This window comes from Diaporthe citri (genome assembly GCF_014595645.1).
Source record: "Diaporthe citri strain NFHF-8-4 chromosome Unknown scaffold_21, whole genome shotgun sequence".
Taxonomy (NCBI): Eukaryota; Fungi; Ascomycota; class Sordariomycetes; order Diaporthales; family Diaporthaceae; genus Diaporthe; species Diaporthe citri.
The window spans coordinates 115,241-132,457 of NW_025064866.1; the positions used below are offsets into that span (position 1 = coordinate 115,241).

General features: G+C 58.8%; 4 protein-coding genes across 4 annotated transcripts; 2 read left to right on the forward strand and 2 right to left on the reverse strand.

Annotated features, from left to right (window-relative positions):
- Nucleotides 1-1,159: 1,159 nt before the first annotated feature.
- Nucleotides 1,160-2,989, forward strand: INS49_007511 (uncharacterized protein; the record flags this gene model as incomplete). Its single annotated transcript, XM_043168274.1, has 5 exons — nt 1,160-1,446; nt 1,542-1,940; nt 2,002-2,088; nt 2,157-2,571; nt 2,645-2,989. 5 exons carry the CDS (start codon nt 1,160-1,162, stop codon nt 2,987-2,989), a joined length of 1,533 nt encoding a protein of 510 aa, XP_043016860.1.
- A 1,176-nt stretch (nt 2,990-4,165) lies between these two features.
- Nucleotides 4,166-6,351, reverse strand: INS49_007512 (uncharacterized protein; the record flags this gene model as incomplete). Its single annotated transcript, XM_043168275.1, has 5 exons — nt 4,166-5,652; nt 5,778-5,885; nt 5,960-5,967; nt 6,043-6,140; nt 6,205-6,351. 5 exons carry the CDS (start codon nt 6,349-6,351, stop codon nt 4,166-4,168), a joined length of 1,848 nt encoding a protein of 615 aa, XP_043016861.1.
- Nucleotides 6,352-9,484: 3,133 nt separating this feature from the next.
- INS49_007513 (uncharacterized protein) lies at nt 9,485-10,764 on the reverse strand (the record flags this gene model as incomplete). The annotated part of the gene is made up of 2 exons (XM_043168276.1): nt 9,485-10,420; nt 10,624-10,764. 2 exons carry the CDS (start codon nt 10,762-10,764, stop codon nt 9,485-9,487), a joined length of 1,077 nt encoding a protein of 358 aa, XP_043016862.1.
- A 5,607-nt stretch (nt 10,765-16,371) lies between these two features.
- Nucleotides 16,372-16,667, forward strand: INS49_007514 (uncharacterized protein; the record flags this gene model as incomplete). The annotated part of the gene is made up of 2 exons (XM_043168277.1): nt 16,372-16,446; nt 16,584-16,667. 2 exons carry the CDS (start codon nt 16,372-16,374, stop codon nt 16,665-16,667), a joined length of 159 nt encoding a protein of 52 aa, XP_043016863.1.
- Nucleotides 16,668-17,217: the final 550 nt, after the last annotated feature.

Genomic DNA, 17,217 nt, shown 5'->3' on the forward strand with positions numbered 1-17,217 from the left:
GAGACGGAGACGGGGGGACAGGATACGTACCCCTTGCCCCACATTCAAAGCCCGCTTATCTCGCCTATCTACCAACCAGTGGCCTCGGTCTTGCACACGCTAGCCCCGTTCCAGCACCCGACCAATGGCCATCCACGCCTCTCCGTCTCCCGTCTCCCGTCCCCGTGCCCCAGTCTGCCCCCGTCCACCCCCGTCCCCAGACCAGAGCAGCAGCCAGGCAGGCCTACCTAGGCACAGCAGGACCAGACGGGAACCTGGCCAGATAACGAACGGACAGCAACACTTTTCCAACCACGGCTTACCTCTCACCCAAACCAAAACTCGACTCGCCCGCTGCAGAACAACAGCGCGACACAACGCAACACCGCACAACACGGCCTGGGTACAATTCGACTCGACTCGATTCGGATCGACGACCATCCACCGCCCTCCTCGATGCCCCCGACCACGGGCTCTGCATAGGGCACCCTATAACCTGACAAGCAACCAAAAACACGTGCAGTGCGTGGCCTTGGTCTGATCCAACCCTGGGAATCCATTACCTGCCTGCGTCGTTCGACCTCGCTGCAGTGTCATCCAACCTCGTGGCTTCCTCCATCGACCGCCCTGCACCGCTCAGCTCTGCTCAGCTCCAACATCCATCCTCTCAGGCGGTCAGGACGGCTGGATACCCGCAACTTGCCCGCTGCTGCTCCCTCGCGCCGGCTGGTGTCTTGTCTGTCTATCTGTCTGTCTATCTGTCTGTCGAAGCTGCTCGCCTCGACACGTCCTCTCCCGCCACGCCTCCCCGTTGCAAAAACACAATCTGAGAGGGATCTTTCTTCCCTTGCCGCTCGTTACCACCGCCCTCACTCGTCTCGCCCCCGTCTACAGCCTGTATACGCCCCAGCCGGTGGGTATTTGCTTTGGCAAGGCGAGCACACGAGCTGGTTGCTGTGGTGGACTGCATCACGCCCCGGGACGCCAGCCTGACCAGTGCTAGATACCGATTCTAAGGTCTCAATACCTTTCTACTTCCGTCCTGGATTTATAGGCCTCTCTCGCGACCACCAACCCCCAGGGCGCACTCCCCGAGCCACGCGTCGCATCGCATCATAATACATCGCAGCGCATACCACCGTATACCATCGCAGCGCCCCAAACAAGCACATCGCCCGCCATGGATTTGATCCGCCGGGCTGGGAAGGCCCTCTCTGGCCCTCCGCCGCTCCCAACCGCAGACGAAAAGCTCCACAAGTCAAAATCACAACCCGGCAGGTTATGGTCACGCTTGGCCTTCTTCCGGAGACCACTCCGTCTCAAGGGCAATTCCGCCATCTCGATACCTCTGGGCGTCGTGATACTCTTCCCCCTGATCGTTGTCATCCTCATCCTTGTCCTCTTTGTCAGGCATCCCAACTCTGCTGGGAGGATATTGATGCCGGCCGGGGCTCCTCCGGCCATCAGGTATGCAATCCTTAAGACGCCCTCACACTCCTCTCAAGTTACCTTGCGCACTTTGTCTCTGTTGCTGGCCTGCCGCTGACGTGCCCCTTTCACAGGAAAATCAGTGAGAAATACGACAAGGTCTTCGTCGAAGGCTGCTTGGAACCCGACACGTCCAAGCCCAGGGCCAACGGTGCCTTCGTCGTCCTGGCCAGGAACAAGGAGCTGGACGGCGTCATCCAGTCCGTCAAGTCCATCGAGCGCCACTTCAATCGCTGGTACCATTACCCCTATGTCTTCCTCAACGATGGCGACTTCAACCAGACCTTCAAGGACACCATCAAGAACTACACGTCCGCCCCCGTCGAGTTCGGCAAGGTCGGCCCTGACATGTGGGGTTTCCCGGACTGGATCGACCCCAAGGTCGCCAAGGAAGGCATCGCGAAGCAGGGCGACGCCGCCGTCATGTACGGCGGCCTTGAGAGTTACCACGCCATGTGCAGGTTCTACTCTGGGTCAGTTGAGCCCCCGCAGCACGCAGCTCTGGCGGCCACCGTTGGCTAACATGGCAAACAGCTTCTTCTACAAGCACCCCCTCCTCGCCAAGTACGAGTGGTACTGGCGTCTGGAGCCCGAGATCAGCTACTTTTGTGACATCACCTAGTATGAAGAAACGCCCCACCCCCTTAACCCCTGTGAGCTGTCCATCTCCTGACACGACCTCCCCGCAGTGATCCCTTCCTGGCCATGATCGAGGCCAACAAGACATACGGCTTCACCATTGCTGTCAAAGAGCTCCGAGAAACCGTGCCCAACATCTGGCGCTACGCCTCCGCCTACAAGCGCATGAACAACCTGACCTCCAAGGGCCTGTGGGAGATGTTCGTCGAGCCCAAGCCGGAGCCCGAGCGCAACGAGCCTCCGCAAGACCCAGAGACGCCGCCGCTGCCCGAGGAGATCCTGCGCTCCGAGCCTGGCCGTAACGGCCTGCCCGAGATAGACCCTGAGGCCATGGAGGGCGAGAGCTACAACATGTGCCACTTCTGGTCCAACTTCGAGATCGCCCGCCTGAGCTTCTTCAGGAGCAAGGAATACGAGGACTTCTTCGAGATGATGGACCGCAGCGGTGGCTTCTGGATGGAACGTGTAAGTCGTCGAAGCATTCATGCCCTACTCACTCATTCTCCTCTCCGAGACACCAGACTGACCTGTCCCGCAGTGGGGTGATGCGCCCATCCACTCGCTCGCCGCCGGTGCCCTGCTGTCCCCGCGCGACATCCACTACTTCCGCGACTTTGGGTACCGACACACGACCATCCAGCATTGCCCTGCCAACGCGCCTCTTGGGCGCCAACTGCCTCGGCAGCCGTACCTCGAGAAAACGACGACGGACGAGCGCAAGCGATTCGAGGAGGACGACTACTGGGAGCACTGGGACCCGCCCAAGGAGAACGGCGTGGGCTGCCGGTGCCGCTGCGACACCGATATCGTCGACGTAGAAGGCAAGGAGGGCAGTTGTATGGCCGAGTGGGTTGACGTCGCCGGCGGATGGGCCAGCCCTTAGAAGGGGTAAACCTGCCTACCAGTCAGGGCCCCGGCAGCCAGTCCCATGGGATGCGAGAGAAGGGACTGTGTATACAAAATTTACCAACATTGGGCCTGGTTGGCCTGGTCACGACGTGAACGGACACGAGATAGGAGTTGCCATGACTTTATAGCTGGGAACGATTCGGGGGAAGGGTGGGGGCTGGGGAGCCGGGCTTGGGAAACCTGTGCATCACGATTCATGTCGGATTTTTGTCTATATTCGGTCACAAAAGAGCCACAGAGTAGCGAGCACTATGCGTGGGAGGTTTCAACGGCGTCTTTGCTGGGACGTTTGCCACACGACAAAAGGGGCGCTCGTGAAATTACAGTCAGTCATACCTGCATCTTGTTCTGCATAGAGTCGGGGGGAGGGAGGAGAGGGGCGGGTGGTCGCCCGGGGCCAGCAGGAATAGAAGAGCACGGAGGTGGCCCGCCTCGTCTGGGCTGAGCCGGGTTGGGCAGCATAGCAGCTGGTGTCTCTGTCACACACACACACACACACACACACACACACACACACACACACACGGTACGGTCCTTCTGTGCGCCTCTCCATTCTGCTTGTGTGCGGCTGCTGTGCCTGCCCCTTCCCTTCTGTCAGATATACAACGATACCACATATTTAATGCAAACGGAATGGGTCAGCATCAGCTTAGGAATGGCTCTGGCGGTGTGTGTATGTGTGACTGCGTGACTATGTGTTTGCATGTTCGTTTGTGTTTGTGCTCTTGCGATGTCCATGTTGAGGAGCCTCTAGGCCTGAACCGCAGGGGAGCAACGCTGCCTTAAAAGACGGTCTGAACCTACTAGGAGCAGAGATGGGAATGCAGACTGGCACTCCCGGCACTCCCCATCCCTTTCTTGCCAACAGTCAAGTCTCCTACACCAAAGGCAAGCATAGATGGCGCCCAAGGGCGAGAGATCATGGTACTCCTTTTTTCCTTTTGGATAACGGACGGGTAGCGATGACTGACCGATTCGAAGGTGGCATTTCTGACTGGACACTTCTTGCCGGCCAGTGTCCATGGGTAGAGGCATGCCGGCGAATGACGGAGGAGGTGGGGTGAAAACGCCATGAGAGAGCGCTTGAGCGTCTCGTGTCAGATTTCTGTCAACTAGTATCAATGGCCACTCCGAACCGGCCTCGGTCCCCTCACCACTCTGCACTGTACAAGGGCTCAGCCGAGTCAGTGACGGCGCCGTGGCTCGCATCGCCCACCAGTCGAGCGTACTTGGCCAGAGTACCCCTGAGGGGCTTCTGGACCGGCCGCCTCCAGCTCTTCTTCCTCTCCCTCAGCTCTTCGACGGTCGCGTTGAGGACGTCGATGCGGTTCTCCACCGCGTCGATGCGGACCTCGTCGCCGTTCCTCACCATGGCGATCGGCCCTCCCACCGCCGCCTCCGGGCACACGTGGCCCACGATGAAGCCGTGACTGGCCCCGGAGTAGCGCCCGTCGGTGACGAGCGCCACGTTGGTGAGCCCGGCGCCCATGATGGCGGCCGAGGCCGTGAGCTGTTCCGGCATGCCCGGCCCGCCACGCGGCCCCTCGTACCGCACGATGAGGACGAGGTTTCCGTCCGTCACCTTGATGTCCCCGCCCTGCAGCGCGCTGTTGAGCTCGTGCTCCTTGTCGAAGACCCTCGCCTTGCCCGTGAACGACAGGCCCTCCTTGCCCGTGATCTTGGCCACGGCGCCCTGTGGTGCGAGGTTCCCCTTGAGCACCCGGAGGTGGCCCGTCTTCTTGATCGGGTCGTCGAGCGGCCTTATGATCTTCTGCCCGGGGTCGAGGGAGGGCCATGAGCTGCAGTTCTCTGCGAGCGTCTTGCCGGTGACGGTCATCAGGGAGCCGTCGATGAGGCCGGTCGCGATGAGCATCTTCAGCACCGACGGCGTGCCGCCGATCCTGTACAAGTCCTCCATGTAGTGCTTGCCGCTGGGCGCCAGGTCGGCCAGGAAGGGCACCCGGTTGCTCGTCCTGTCGATGTCGTCCAGGGTCAGGGGCACGTCGGCACTGTTTGCCATTGCGAGGAAATGCAGGACGCCGTTGGTGCTGCCTCCCAGGACCATGGTCAGGACCAGGGCGTTCTCGAAGGCGGCGCGGGTGAGCAGGTCCCTGGGCCGGATGTCCTTGGCCATGACGACCTTGATGGCCTCGGCCACACGCTCGCACTCGCGGGCCTTCTCCGGGGACGTGGCCGGGTACGAGGAGCTCCCCGGCAGGGAGAGGCCCATGACCTCGATGGCGGTGGCGAGGGTGTTGGCGGTGTACATGCCGCCGCAGGCGCCAACGCTGGGGCACGCGTGCTGGGCAATCTCCTCCAGCACGTCCTCGGGGGTGGCGGCGTCGCCGTTGGCCTTGGGGCACTTGGCGTGCAGCCTCCCGTAGGTGTAGGCGCCCGTCGACTCGTAGCACGTCGAGATGTTGATCTCGCGGTCGAGCAGGGAGGAGTGGCCCTTGTTGATGGTGCCGCCGTAGACCATGATGAAGGGCCGGTTGTGGCGTGCGGCGGCCATGATGACGCCGGGCATGTTCTTGTCGCAGCCGGGGATGGAGATGTTTGCGTCATGGCGTTGGGCACAAGTCACCGTCTCGATCGAGTCGGCTATGATCTCCCTTGACTGGAGAGAGTAGCGCATTCCTGGTGTAGCGGGGGTTGGTCAGATTCCAAGGTTCAGAGTTTTGGCTGAAGTCAGTGAGTGACAGACAGCAGGGACGAGGCCGTCCCGGTCTTGGGACGGCGGGGAGAGTTCTGAGTCGACATACCCTCGCTCCCCATTGTGATGCCATCCGACACGCCAATGGTGTTGAACTGCCAGGCAAGCATGCCCTGCTTCTCCACAGACCTCTTGACGATCTTGCCCATGTCCATCACTGGCGAGTGTCAGTCATTCCGAACCCGTGGCAGCAGCACCGCTCGTGGCGGCGAGCCCGTGTCCAGTGCTTACAGTGTGTGCTGTTGTCTCATGTCAGAACCTGGTAGCGTCATGTCCGATGCGAGGGAGAGGAGGAGGAGGATTGGCTGGCTCACTTGCAAGGGTTTCCCTCCCACCACACGGTTGAGATGCCAACATGTGGAGCGTTCCTCATGGCCTCGCCGTCAGGGACTCCAGCGGCGTATAGCATTGCCTTGTGCACGTTGGTGAGATCAGCATGACATGCGGTGGGCGTGGGTGAGGCATCTCGGACTGACCTGAGCGCCGACATAGTCGTGTCCCTTGGTCATGCTGTGACTCCATCGGTTGAGTGCGCCTCCGGGCGGGAGAGAGTCCCACTGGATGTAGTCGCCATCCCTGGGGACGTTTCTGACGCCATTGCCATTGCTGACGGTTGTGTCCATTTTTTTTTTTTTTTTTTTTTTTTGCTTCTGTCTCTCTTGCGAGGTCTCTTCTCGCCGTCAGCCAATCTGGAACTAGGCATATCTTGTGAGAATGGAGTGGCAGCAATCTGGTACGGTGACCACATACGGCAGGACAGGGCAGGAGGACACACACACAAGTCTTTGAGGAAGACAAACAGCCCGGGGCTCTGGGAGTGAGGAAAGATCAAGGCTAGGCTTGGTCAGTGCGAAGAAGGTTTATGGTCATGCAATTGGCGATGCGATTGCCCTCAGATGGCACCACTTGAAAGGAGCGGATCACAGGGGGGGAAGTCAGGCCCAAGACGGAGGGGCGCAACGGCAAGAAAGTAGAAGGTGGGGATCGGATGTGAGGTTCAGAATGTTGGGAGGGAGGGTCGAGAGTAAAAAGTCAATGGTATTTAGGTCATGGCTGCCTGAGGCGAGCTTGCAAGAGCAAGAGGCACAAGAGAGAGACGGAAGTAGGTCGGCTTTGTACATGGAGTGTGCAACCCGTTCATCGGAAGAGAGAGCGACATCTGTCGCCGAGGTGGGCCGGGAAGGACCAACCCAACGGCGGCCCACCGCACTGGTCCTGTGCCTGGTGATGGATGCTGTGCCAGTGTGTGCCAGTGTGTGCCTGTGTGCCTGTGCATGTGCCTGCACAAAGGTGTGGGGGAACAGCTTTGTTTGGGACAGCGCGGGGGTGGGAGAGGGGAGGTGGGAAGACGGGGGAGAGACAGGTACCGTGTGAGCACTCGCGAGGTACTCTCCGTAGTCTACCCATCCGGAAGCATGATCCATGTTGGGAAGTGCCGACTAACAAGGGGTAGTAGCTTGATGGTTGATGCTCGATGCACAGCACAGCACAGTAGTGGTCTATATGCCGCGGTCGGCAGAAAAGGGCGGGAGGCTAATAAGGCAGGAAGAGGCATGCCAGATCCTGAGCCGCAGGGACCCTGAGGAGGGAAGGAACCCGATGAGAGGAGGAAAAGATTATCTTCACCCATTCTCTTCCTGGTCCCCACGTCGTCGTCGCCGCCATCCGTGCCCCTTCCCTAATTCAGCCAGCCCATCTCTTCCATGGCCAGCTGCAGTCAGGGTAGAACGAGGAGAGGTTGACAGTCGGAGAGGCGGATGGTTGAGGCCAGAGCGGAGAGAGAGAGAGATGGTCTGCCCACACTACACACTACACAGTACAGTACACACTACAGAGTACAGGGAGACAGAGAGCGGAGAGGGCGGGTCGTGGCGCAACCCACTTGCGTGCATGGTCCAGGTTCTGTCCTTGGTCCAGCTTCTGGTCCCGGCCTTGGTCCCAGCGGTTGAGATCGAATCATCTGGCTGCCATTGGCAATCATCCACGCCTTCCTGTGTCGCCGTCAAGCCGTGGAGAGCCACGAACATGGACAGACACGAACCTGGACGTGGACCTCGACAGTGTCGGCGTGGAAGGATGGACACAGACGTGCTGTCACTCGACGACATGCTGCGGCTCCATCTTGACAGCCGTCGTGGAACAGCCGATTGATTCATGTGGTAGACTACCATAGACAGGGCACAAAGGTTGCACGACAGAGGATGGGTTCCGATTGACTTTTTCTTTTCCGTTTTTGCAAAGGTTGGCTGCCCCCGCATCGCAGTGGGGGGAAAGGGTTGGAGGTTGGGAGGTGGGAGGTGGAGAGGAGAGGGGGAAGGAAGGGAGGAGAAGGTGGGGCAGTAGTCTACTTCCGAGGTTGTACCTACCCTTCCAGCCTTAACGGTACAATGTACTCCAACCCGTCCGTTCACGTACCTTTCAATACGACCACCCGCCCGGATTAAATAGATAATCTATAACGAAGTAGATGTCTACACACGTGTCTGTAAGGTCATGCATCATAGCCCCCCCCCCAATCACACCACATACATGCATGCACACGAATATAGGCAAGCCCAAGTCTAGAATACAGAACCCGCCGGATTACCACTTTCGGCTATTTGTCCAAACTCTGCCGTATCTTGATTACTGCACTGCACGTACATGCAGTGGCAGTCGTGTTCATGCAGTCTGTTCATGTATTGACCAGGTTCTAGATGCAAGTGATGCGATGTGGGTATGTTCGATATATATCTATGTACCTGGGTACTGGACTATATGTACCGGGTGCAATATGAATATATGCTCTTGTAGGTACGGGGCAAGAGTTCCTGCTCTCCCAACTCTCACACTGAAGAACCACAAGCGCGCACATTATGATCTGGTCGCTGGACGAAGCACTTGAAACGCTCGCTTAAGCTGCATCAACGACAATGGTCTTCGAACAGGGGTTTTCAAATCATCCAGAAAAAACAATCAATGGTATTGCAACCTCCACACTCCCCATCAGGCCACTCCGCCGCCTTCGCTAAGTACTGAATCAAGTCAAGTATTGCTGTCCATCCCGTCCCAAAAACGGCCGGCACGTTCCTCTTTGTTGAGCTACCAATGCCAGGCCGCCTGTCATCCTTCCTCCCAGCCCCGTGTCCCAGTTGCTGATGCATTCCCCACGAGGCTTCCCAGATCCGCGCATGACTCCATGCAATCGTTTCAAGACCAGGCAACCAAGGAAAATGAATCCCACCGCAAGCCCAGCCCAAGCCCGGCCCGCCCGTTCCATCCTACACAGCAAGGGCCGCCAGCTTTTGCCCCACCCCCTCCCCTTTTGCGAACGCTCTCATACCCGCTTCATGCCTTTCACCAAGCCGCCAGGTTCTCAAAAGGACAGGTATCGGGTCGAAGAGAAAGATTTTTCTGTATTCAAACCACACGTGTGTCGTGCTCGGATGTCCGATCCCTCCAGGCCGTGGAGGCTATAAGGAGGGATCAGGAGAGGTCGCGGCAGAGGATGTCATCATGTTGAGGAAAAAGGCCTTCGTGGATTCCCTCTTCAGGAAACCCCGATCGTCCATCGTCGTCTCGTGGTTCGTCATCGTACAGGACAAATGGAAAAGAGACGAGGTAAAAAAAAAAAAAAAAAAAAAGAGAAAAAGAGAAGAAAAGAAAAGAGGAGGTAACAAAGGAAATGGTTGGTGTATCAGTGTCGGGTGCCCAAAGCTCTAACGCCTGAGGGCTCTCATTTCTGATTGGTCTGGTTCATCGTCGATGAGGCCTTTTTTAGGCACCGACACCAACCATGACCCTCTCCTCTTCCATCCTCCTCACCATCTCCCTCTCCTTGGGGCTCCGCGGGTTGGCATCAATCCCCAGGATGGCCGAGATGCGGGTCTTGTCCTGGCACTGCTTGCCGTAGACATCCCTCTCGTCGGGGCTGCCGATGGGCGTGATGGGTGTCTGAGCCGCGTAGCCGTGGCCCGACGACACGCCGCCCGCCTTCCAGGCCTGCTCCAGGGCGACGGGGTGGGCCCCGTTGCCGTAGTCGGCCGCCACCGCCGACCAGAAGCTGTTGCGGTGCGCGCTGTACACGGCCTGCAGCCGGCCCATGTCGACGGGCTGGGCCGCGCCGGCAGCAGACGAGGGCGCCGGGAGCCCGGAGCAGTCCAGGCGGAGCGGGGCCATGGCCGCCGGCGCAGGGGCGCTGGCCATGGTGGGCGGCGGGGTGGTGCGGGCGTGGGCGGCAGCCGAGAAGCTGGCCGAGGGCAGGAGTGGCGCGCTGTGCTGCTGCTGCTGCTGCTGGGCGTGGTCCTGGAGCGAGTTGTACCTCGAGGTGCTCAGGGCCAGGGTCATGCCGGCGGGCTTGGGCAGGATGGCGGGCAGCCGCGGGGACGAGCCGGAGCCCACGCCGGCGTTCATGATGCTGGGGAGCTGCACGCTGCCGGGCGAGCCCGGGTGGCCGTAGCTGATGACGGACCCCGGGGGCGACACGCTGCGGCTGGGCGACTCGTGGATGGGGCTCGGGATCGAGGCCTGCATGAGCGGCGAGTGCCCGTTGGACGACGAGCTCGACGACATGGACGTCGTCCTCTTGCGCCGGTTGCTGCCGTGGCTCAGCTGGTGGTAGTGCAGGCGGCACGCCAGCTCCGTCTTCTTCAGATGGGCGGCGATGTGCTTGTACGGCATCTTCTGCAGGCGGGTCTGGAGCAAGTAAACTTCCTGTTGTGGTTCAAACCTGGTCAGCAAAAATATGTCCTTCACACTGTTGGGCCATCCATGTTCCACCCCTTCCCCCCTCAGCATATAGACACAAGAAAGGCTTGTAGCGATGAACAGCCCAAGCAAGGCCTCCCCCACCAACCAACCCCCCCCCCCTCTTTCCAACAAACCACGGAAAATCGACACAGTGCAAGACCACGTACCTCGTCCTCGCTCCAGGCTCTGCCTCCTCCAGTCGACGAGCTCTTGCGGCTCTTGGTGATGCCATACTCGTGGCGGTCCATAACATCAGACGTCGGGGCGTACATTGCCGTGGGCATTGTCATGGCCATGGTCGGAGACATGATGTTATAATGTTCGTGTTGGTGTGAGTGTCCAAGAATTGAATACGTTTCCAAGTTGTTTCGCGATAATAAATGATTGCAGGCCAAAGCTGCGTTCTGAATCGAAATGAAGGGGGGAGATTATTGTGGCCTTTTCCCTGGGTACGCTTGTTGCCGTCGAAAGCAGTAGGGCTTCTTGTTCTTGTTCTTGCCGAGACACACACACACACGGCTGTCTGTCGTTCCTGTCGGCAAGGTTGGCGTCGAGGAGAGCGAGCCGAGAATTGAAGGTATTGAAACCGACGGGCGATGGGTAAACCAGATTACACCGTTGACTAAAAGTGTGTGTATTTCTAAAGAGGGAGGGGCAGCCAATCCAGTTGGTCTCCTTCGTAGAAGACAAATGAGCGTCAGGGTTCAGCCGCGGTAAAATGAATAAACTATTAAAGAAAGGGACACACACACGCAACAGCGTCGTGATAAGGTCAGTAATGTGAATATCAGGATCAACCGTGATGAGAAGAAGGAGTAAACAAGACCAAACGATCTCCGGGAGGGGAGTGGGCATTAATAATAGTTGCTCGAGCGTATTGCCTGCTCTCGCCTGCTCGCCGGCGCCCATGGCAGCAGCCCAGGATCGACCGCACCACGCCAAGGGGGAGCCACCACAGGACACGACAGGACAGGACGTTCTATGTTCAGCCTTGGGACGGATGGCAGGGGTGCTCGGTCTGGCAGTCCAGGTAGGCTCTAGCCTTGTTACAGACCTTCTCTTGGAAACCCTGGGCCCCAAAAAAAGGTTGCGTGCCGACTAGGTTGACGGGTCGGAGGTGTGTGGCAGCAGTGTAAAGCATAACAACGTGCGGCTCCACCCAGCCATTCTGGGCCTGGTGTGGCCCTGCCCTTGTCAAGGGCTCCCCACACATCAAGCAAGAGCCGCAGAGTTTGAAGTCTCACCCAGACATGACCATCCCGGCAATCCGCAAGGTCCGTACGCTTCGAGTCAAGGGTCGCCAGCAGCCAGTCGACGGCGGGAGCGCCTGGCCATGGCGTCAGTATCCCAGCCAGACCACTTGATCGGTATCGCTCGTCGTCACCAGGCTGGGGGGGGGGGGGGGGAAGGGGGAAGGGGAGAAGGGTGACTTGCTCGACACAGCCCTACCACTCGACAGGGCGGTTGAGCGAGCACACGCACACTCGCATATACAGTAAGTAGTATATGCGTGTTGTCTTGACTCCTGGGCGACTACTGCCGGACACTAAATTCGTCCCAACCGCTCACGAACGCCTCTCTGCATGCCCCGGACCAGAAACAATCCTGCAGCTCTGGTCTGGACGTGGGGCAGAGGAAGACCAATGATGATCGCCATATCTCCCAAAAAAAAAAAGAGGATGAAGTGGGTATTGGAGTGGAGGGTGGCGCTCCCGACTGGAGAGACAGACACCTGGAAACACACACACACACACACACACACACACACACACACACACACACGCGCGCGCGCAGACGGAGAGGAGATTGAGTGTTGTGTTGTGCATATGGCGGCTGGAAGCTATGGCATCCGGCATCAAGGCACGCCTAGGCGACCCGGGCAGGAGGTGAAAGGGCGGTAAACACGACAGATCCAAGACACCAGGCAGGCCTGGGCAGGGCGCAAATCTGGGTCCTGCGTTACATCGATCAGATCTGTTCTGTTTGATGTGAATTTCGTTTCGGACAGCGTGACCGAAGGCGAAGGGGAGACGAGGGCCCTTTCTCGGCCGGCCGTCGCAGCAAACGCGAAAGGGGACGGCAAGGCAGGGCACGGCAAGGCAAGGGAAAGGGTAGACAGGGCAGGTTGTGTGGTACTGGCACGCGAGCCAGGCAAGGCCTTGCTTGGCTCTATGGGGCACGCGGTGGATATGTGTCTCAGGGATGTATGTGTAACCGCAGCTCTGGATATCACGGCCTACTAGGCCGGATAGTCTGATAGTCTACTGGACAATATAGCGCAGGGAGTGCGGGCAGTGCAGACATTGCAGTCCCCAGTGTGCAGTGGCGCACGAGGCGTAGACAGAGAGAATGGAAGAGAGCCCCATTTTGTTCAACGGGCAACCATAGGCGAACATCTGGCGTCCCGAGCGGTTGCCCATGGTCGTCGCAGCGTCGAAAGGAGGGAGGGGCTGATGGGCGATCAATGACCGTGTTGGGCACAGCATGACCGAGCCCGCATTTAACCATGTCCCATCCGGTGGATGAGATGTTTGGAGTAGCACCGGCAACAGCAACAGCAGCAGCAGCAGCAGCAGCAGCAGCAGCAGCAGCAGCCGCCGACTTCTGGTTTCTGAGCATGGCAGCGGGGTAACAAGGAGTCAGCACCACGAGGGGAGGTGAGAGATGGAGAGGAGCGGCCCTCATTCAGCGTTGAGGGTAGGATAGTCGAGGAGTCGAGTCGAGAGTTGAGGTGAGGTTGAGATGCAGGCTCCAGGCTCCAGGTTCCAGGTTCCAGGTTCCAGGTTCCGGCCTCCTCCTCTGACCTGTGGCCCATGTTTGAAAGGGTGTGGGGGGCCTGTGACCCGGCTCTCTTGCTTCAGATCGTTACAGAGCCGCGCTGGTCCAGGAGCGGCCGCCGCGTCGTGATTGGACAGCAGCGCCGGTTCCTGTCTCGTGGGCTCGCCCCTCCAGGGACTACCCCAGCCCTGTGCGTCGCCCCGTATAATCTTGGGCAAGGGCTGTGCCTGCGCGTGGGGCCTTTGCCCTGGGGCACGCCATGGCTCACCCCAGGCTCACCCCAGGCTTGCCCAGGTTGAGGCTCAGCCGCCAGTCATCCTCGACAGGCTGTTTGGTTTGGCATGGCACCCGAAGGCCCCCCTCGCCCCCGTTGAAACAAGAGGCTGTTTCTATCCTCCAGCCTGATACTGACGATTGGTCAATCATGACGCTCGTCGCTTGGGGGCGCGAGAGCCGAGGACGCTGCCATGCACCATCTGCTCATCCCGAAACTCGACACTCACTGGACGGGTTTCCAAACAAATGCGGCCTTGTCCATCCCACCTGTCGCCCATCTACACCACCCCATGCATCCATGAAAAAAGAGAACAAAAACAAAGAAGAAGAAAAAAAAAAAAATACATCGACACTGCCCTGCCGCCCTCACAAGACCGGCGTCAACAAGCCTCGCTCGGCAGGTTGCCTACGGCCCTGACGGCCAAGCCCCCCCCCCCCCCCCCATGCCAGCGTCGACAAGCGCCCGGCCTTGGCTGGCCTCTTGATGGCAACATGTCAGACCAGATACCGTACTGTAGTCCGTACTGATTAGAGTTGGTACGGCATGTCTAACAGGCTTGACGTGCAGCTTGGGTCGGCGTGCCGCCGTGTCAGTGCATCTCTCCCGCACGCTTGACCCAGACCTGTGTAGTATCGGGCTCTAGTGCGTGCTGTGGCATTGCTGTAGTATTGCTGCGCTGCTCTGCCTGTTTGGTTTTAATCTCGCATGCTGCAGTCTCTGGTCGTGTTGTGTGGATCTTGGCCTTGTCCCTTGTCCTTGGCCCCACGTCGGCTCCGGCCAGCAGGTCTCCGAGGCTGACGGGCAGGATCAATAACACCTCGAGTAACGAGATTGTGAACCAGATGCAGAAGCTCGTATGGCAAAACCACTGCGGGCCCGGCACGGCTACTTGCCAGCCCATCCTGCAGAGAGGCGGCCCAAGAAAGAAATGCTGTCCGTATGCCTGTCTCTTGGAGCTGGTGAAGCCTGGCGAGGAGGAAGGGCACCGTCGGGGTGTGGCCGCAAGGCTCCGGTCCCTTGAAACTCGCTAGGTGGTAGCCACAATTTCACCCTTGTGTCAGCCTTCCACCACACCACACCGATTCGGTCCAGTCGAGTCCAGACACACGCACACATACACACATACACACTCAACCCGTGTACTGTTTGTTCACCTCACCTTCACTTCACCTCACCTCGCCTCTTCCCCTTCGGCCAGCCCAGTCAGGTCCTGTCCGGAACGCTCGTCCATGCCAGTCCTGCTGGCCTGCAGCATGGCAATACCATCCGGACCAGCACCCCTGTCGAGACCTCGAGCAGTCCCGACGCTCCTGGCATGCTGGGCCTGGCCTGGCCTGCCACAGGGTAGCCCCGTGACGTCTCCATTCATTCGTCTCTTCCGCCCCTACGGTCAAGGCTCAGAAACAAGATTCTCCTGTGAGAAGTTTGCTTTCCCGTCCCCGCGTCCCACTAATGCAGCCAAACCTTAATGCATCCTATCCTGCCGCCGTTGGCTCCGCAAATTTTTTGGCAGTCCGTCTTGAGGCTCAACATTCGACGTCCCGCCCAGCATCGTCATACAGCACAAATCCCCCTGCCTTTCCTGACACGACACGGTGGCGGCGCTTAGCCCAACACCGGCCCCCTTCACTCTGTACCTTCACCACATTTCCCCTCTTCACAATAATATCCTTTCCTTTTTCAACAAGGCTTGAAGGCTTCTTTCTCACTGGCGGTCGGACCAAAGTGTCGTTGAGAACTCTTGACCCCCCCCCGCCCTCCTGAGTCACCGGCTATTCTGCGGAGGGACCAGAAACAGAAGACGAGATGAAAACAAGACTGCCTGTGCCTGCGAAAGTGGCGATCACAAACATGCTCAGCAGGCACGCCCTTGACCGCCAGTCTGTCCCATGATCGGCCTTGTCTCGTCTCGACTTCTTGCACATCAGTGGGCCCAATCAAGCCACCTCCATGCTCGAGGCCAGTTTCGAGGCCGTTTGGCATGTTTGCAAGAACATTTCCTCTCATCTTTGGCCCCTCCCACCCCTAAACTCTGGGAAGAAGGCTCGTCGAGCTACTTCACGGCGGCCGAGTCAGTTGGACGCCTGGAATAGATCAGCATTATCCGAAGGCACCGTTCGTGATCGTAAACTAAGGCAGTTGCGCCTCGCGCCGTCCAGGATCCAAGGCCTCTCCGCCGGCCGAGGACAGTGGTCTGCTCTGCATGCCTCAGTGCCGAGTGGCGACTTGGCGCTCGTCCGTTGTGCTCGACAACGCTGGCGGTGATCATACAGGAGCGCACATTAAAGCATGCACCTTTCAAGTCACTGGTTTGGTGCTTCCTTGCTGTGTTTATCGAGGCGTACCAGCCTTGGCTCTTGATCAACCCTGCTTCACCCGAGTCTGCAATATCGTGGGCGAGCCTGTTGTTGTCCTCGGAAGAGCGTGTTGGCAAAAGACAATGGGGTAGGTTGGGTATCCGAACCACTCCGGATCGTAAATTTGAGCCTCAGACCGAGCCGCGACCTCGGACGCACGACTGAGTGTGTGGCTGCCACCTGCAGTTGCAGCAACTTCTGCGTGTCCTTGGAGGATCGAGCGTCACAAAGCCCACAGCGGCCAGCTTGGCATCCCATCATCTCCAGCAGGAAGGGAAACCCAAATAGCGTGGCACGTGAACGCTTCCGGGGATCTTGAGGGTGGACGGGAGAATGTGGACTCCTTCACGAGTACTATTAGTGCTGTGCCCATTGGGTGAATCCCGCGGCCCTCGAGAATCGAGAGACAAACGCCCCGACGGGGCTTGTCCTGTGATCGTCATCCCATGACCCTCGGGTGCGTAATTTCGGACGCTTGCCGGTCATCACGTCTGCCAGTGAAGATGCGCAAGGGGTTCGACAATCTTGGGGCCGGTGGTCTTGCGAAATTGCAGGCCCCGGAAGCTTGGTTTGCCGCGGTACGTGGATCGTGGAGGAGGTAGGTTATGCCGAGACCGAAAGCCGCCGGCGAGTCTCTACCCATTTTTGGAAGTCTCGACACAGGGGTAGAAACTTGACAGGTGCCCCCCCATCCCATCAGTCTGAGCCAGACCAGGAAGAGTTCGCATGCGCCGGGAGGTGGGCGGTTGAGGCTCAAAACTGGATCAAGGGTGATGTCAAGGATGCTGCCATCTGCTGACGTACGTCCTCTTTTTTTTTTTTTTTTTTTTTTTTTTTTTTTTTGGGCTGCACGCCGCGGTGCTCTGCAGCGGGAAGAAGGCTGACAGCAACATACCTGATCGAATGCTACAACGGCTGGAGTTGCGGCGCGTTGCCTTGATTTAATTCCACAGTGCCCTCAAGGACTCCATGGCTTGGCCATTGTGGAAGGGCTCGTTTCCATGGCCAGCTCTCACCCCCGTAGTGCTCTAGACGTGTGCAGGGGCAGTGTAGATAGGACGAAGCGATCACCGCCCCCCAGGCGAAGGGTAGGGGTGGTTGATTGGCAAACGTGGAAAACGACGAGCAGACAGCCATGTTCGTACGTGGTCGAGGTGGTGTGCGCTGTGCTGCGCAGTAAGGACGGACGGTCCCAGTAGTCGCACTCCCATGCTTCGGGCATTTAACGGAGAAACCCCTGTTAAGGTTATCTTGACCACAGGCCCACTTTGCCAGGCCCCTGGCGGCGCCTGGAACACCCTTGATGCATGAACTAGGGGGCCTCTTTTTCTGCAGGGGCTGAGGGTCCC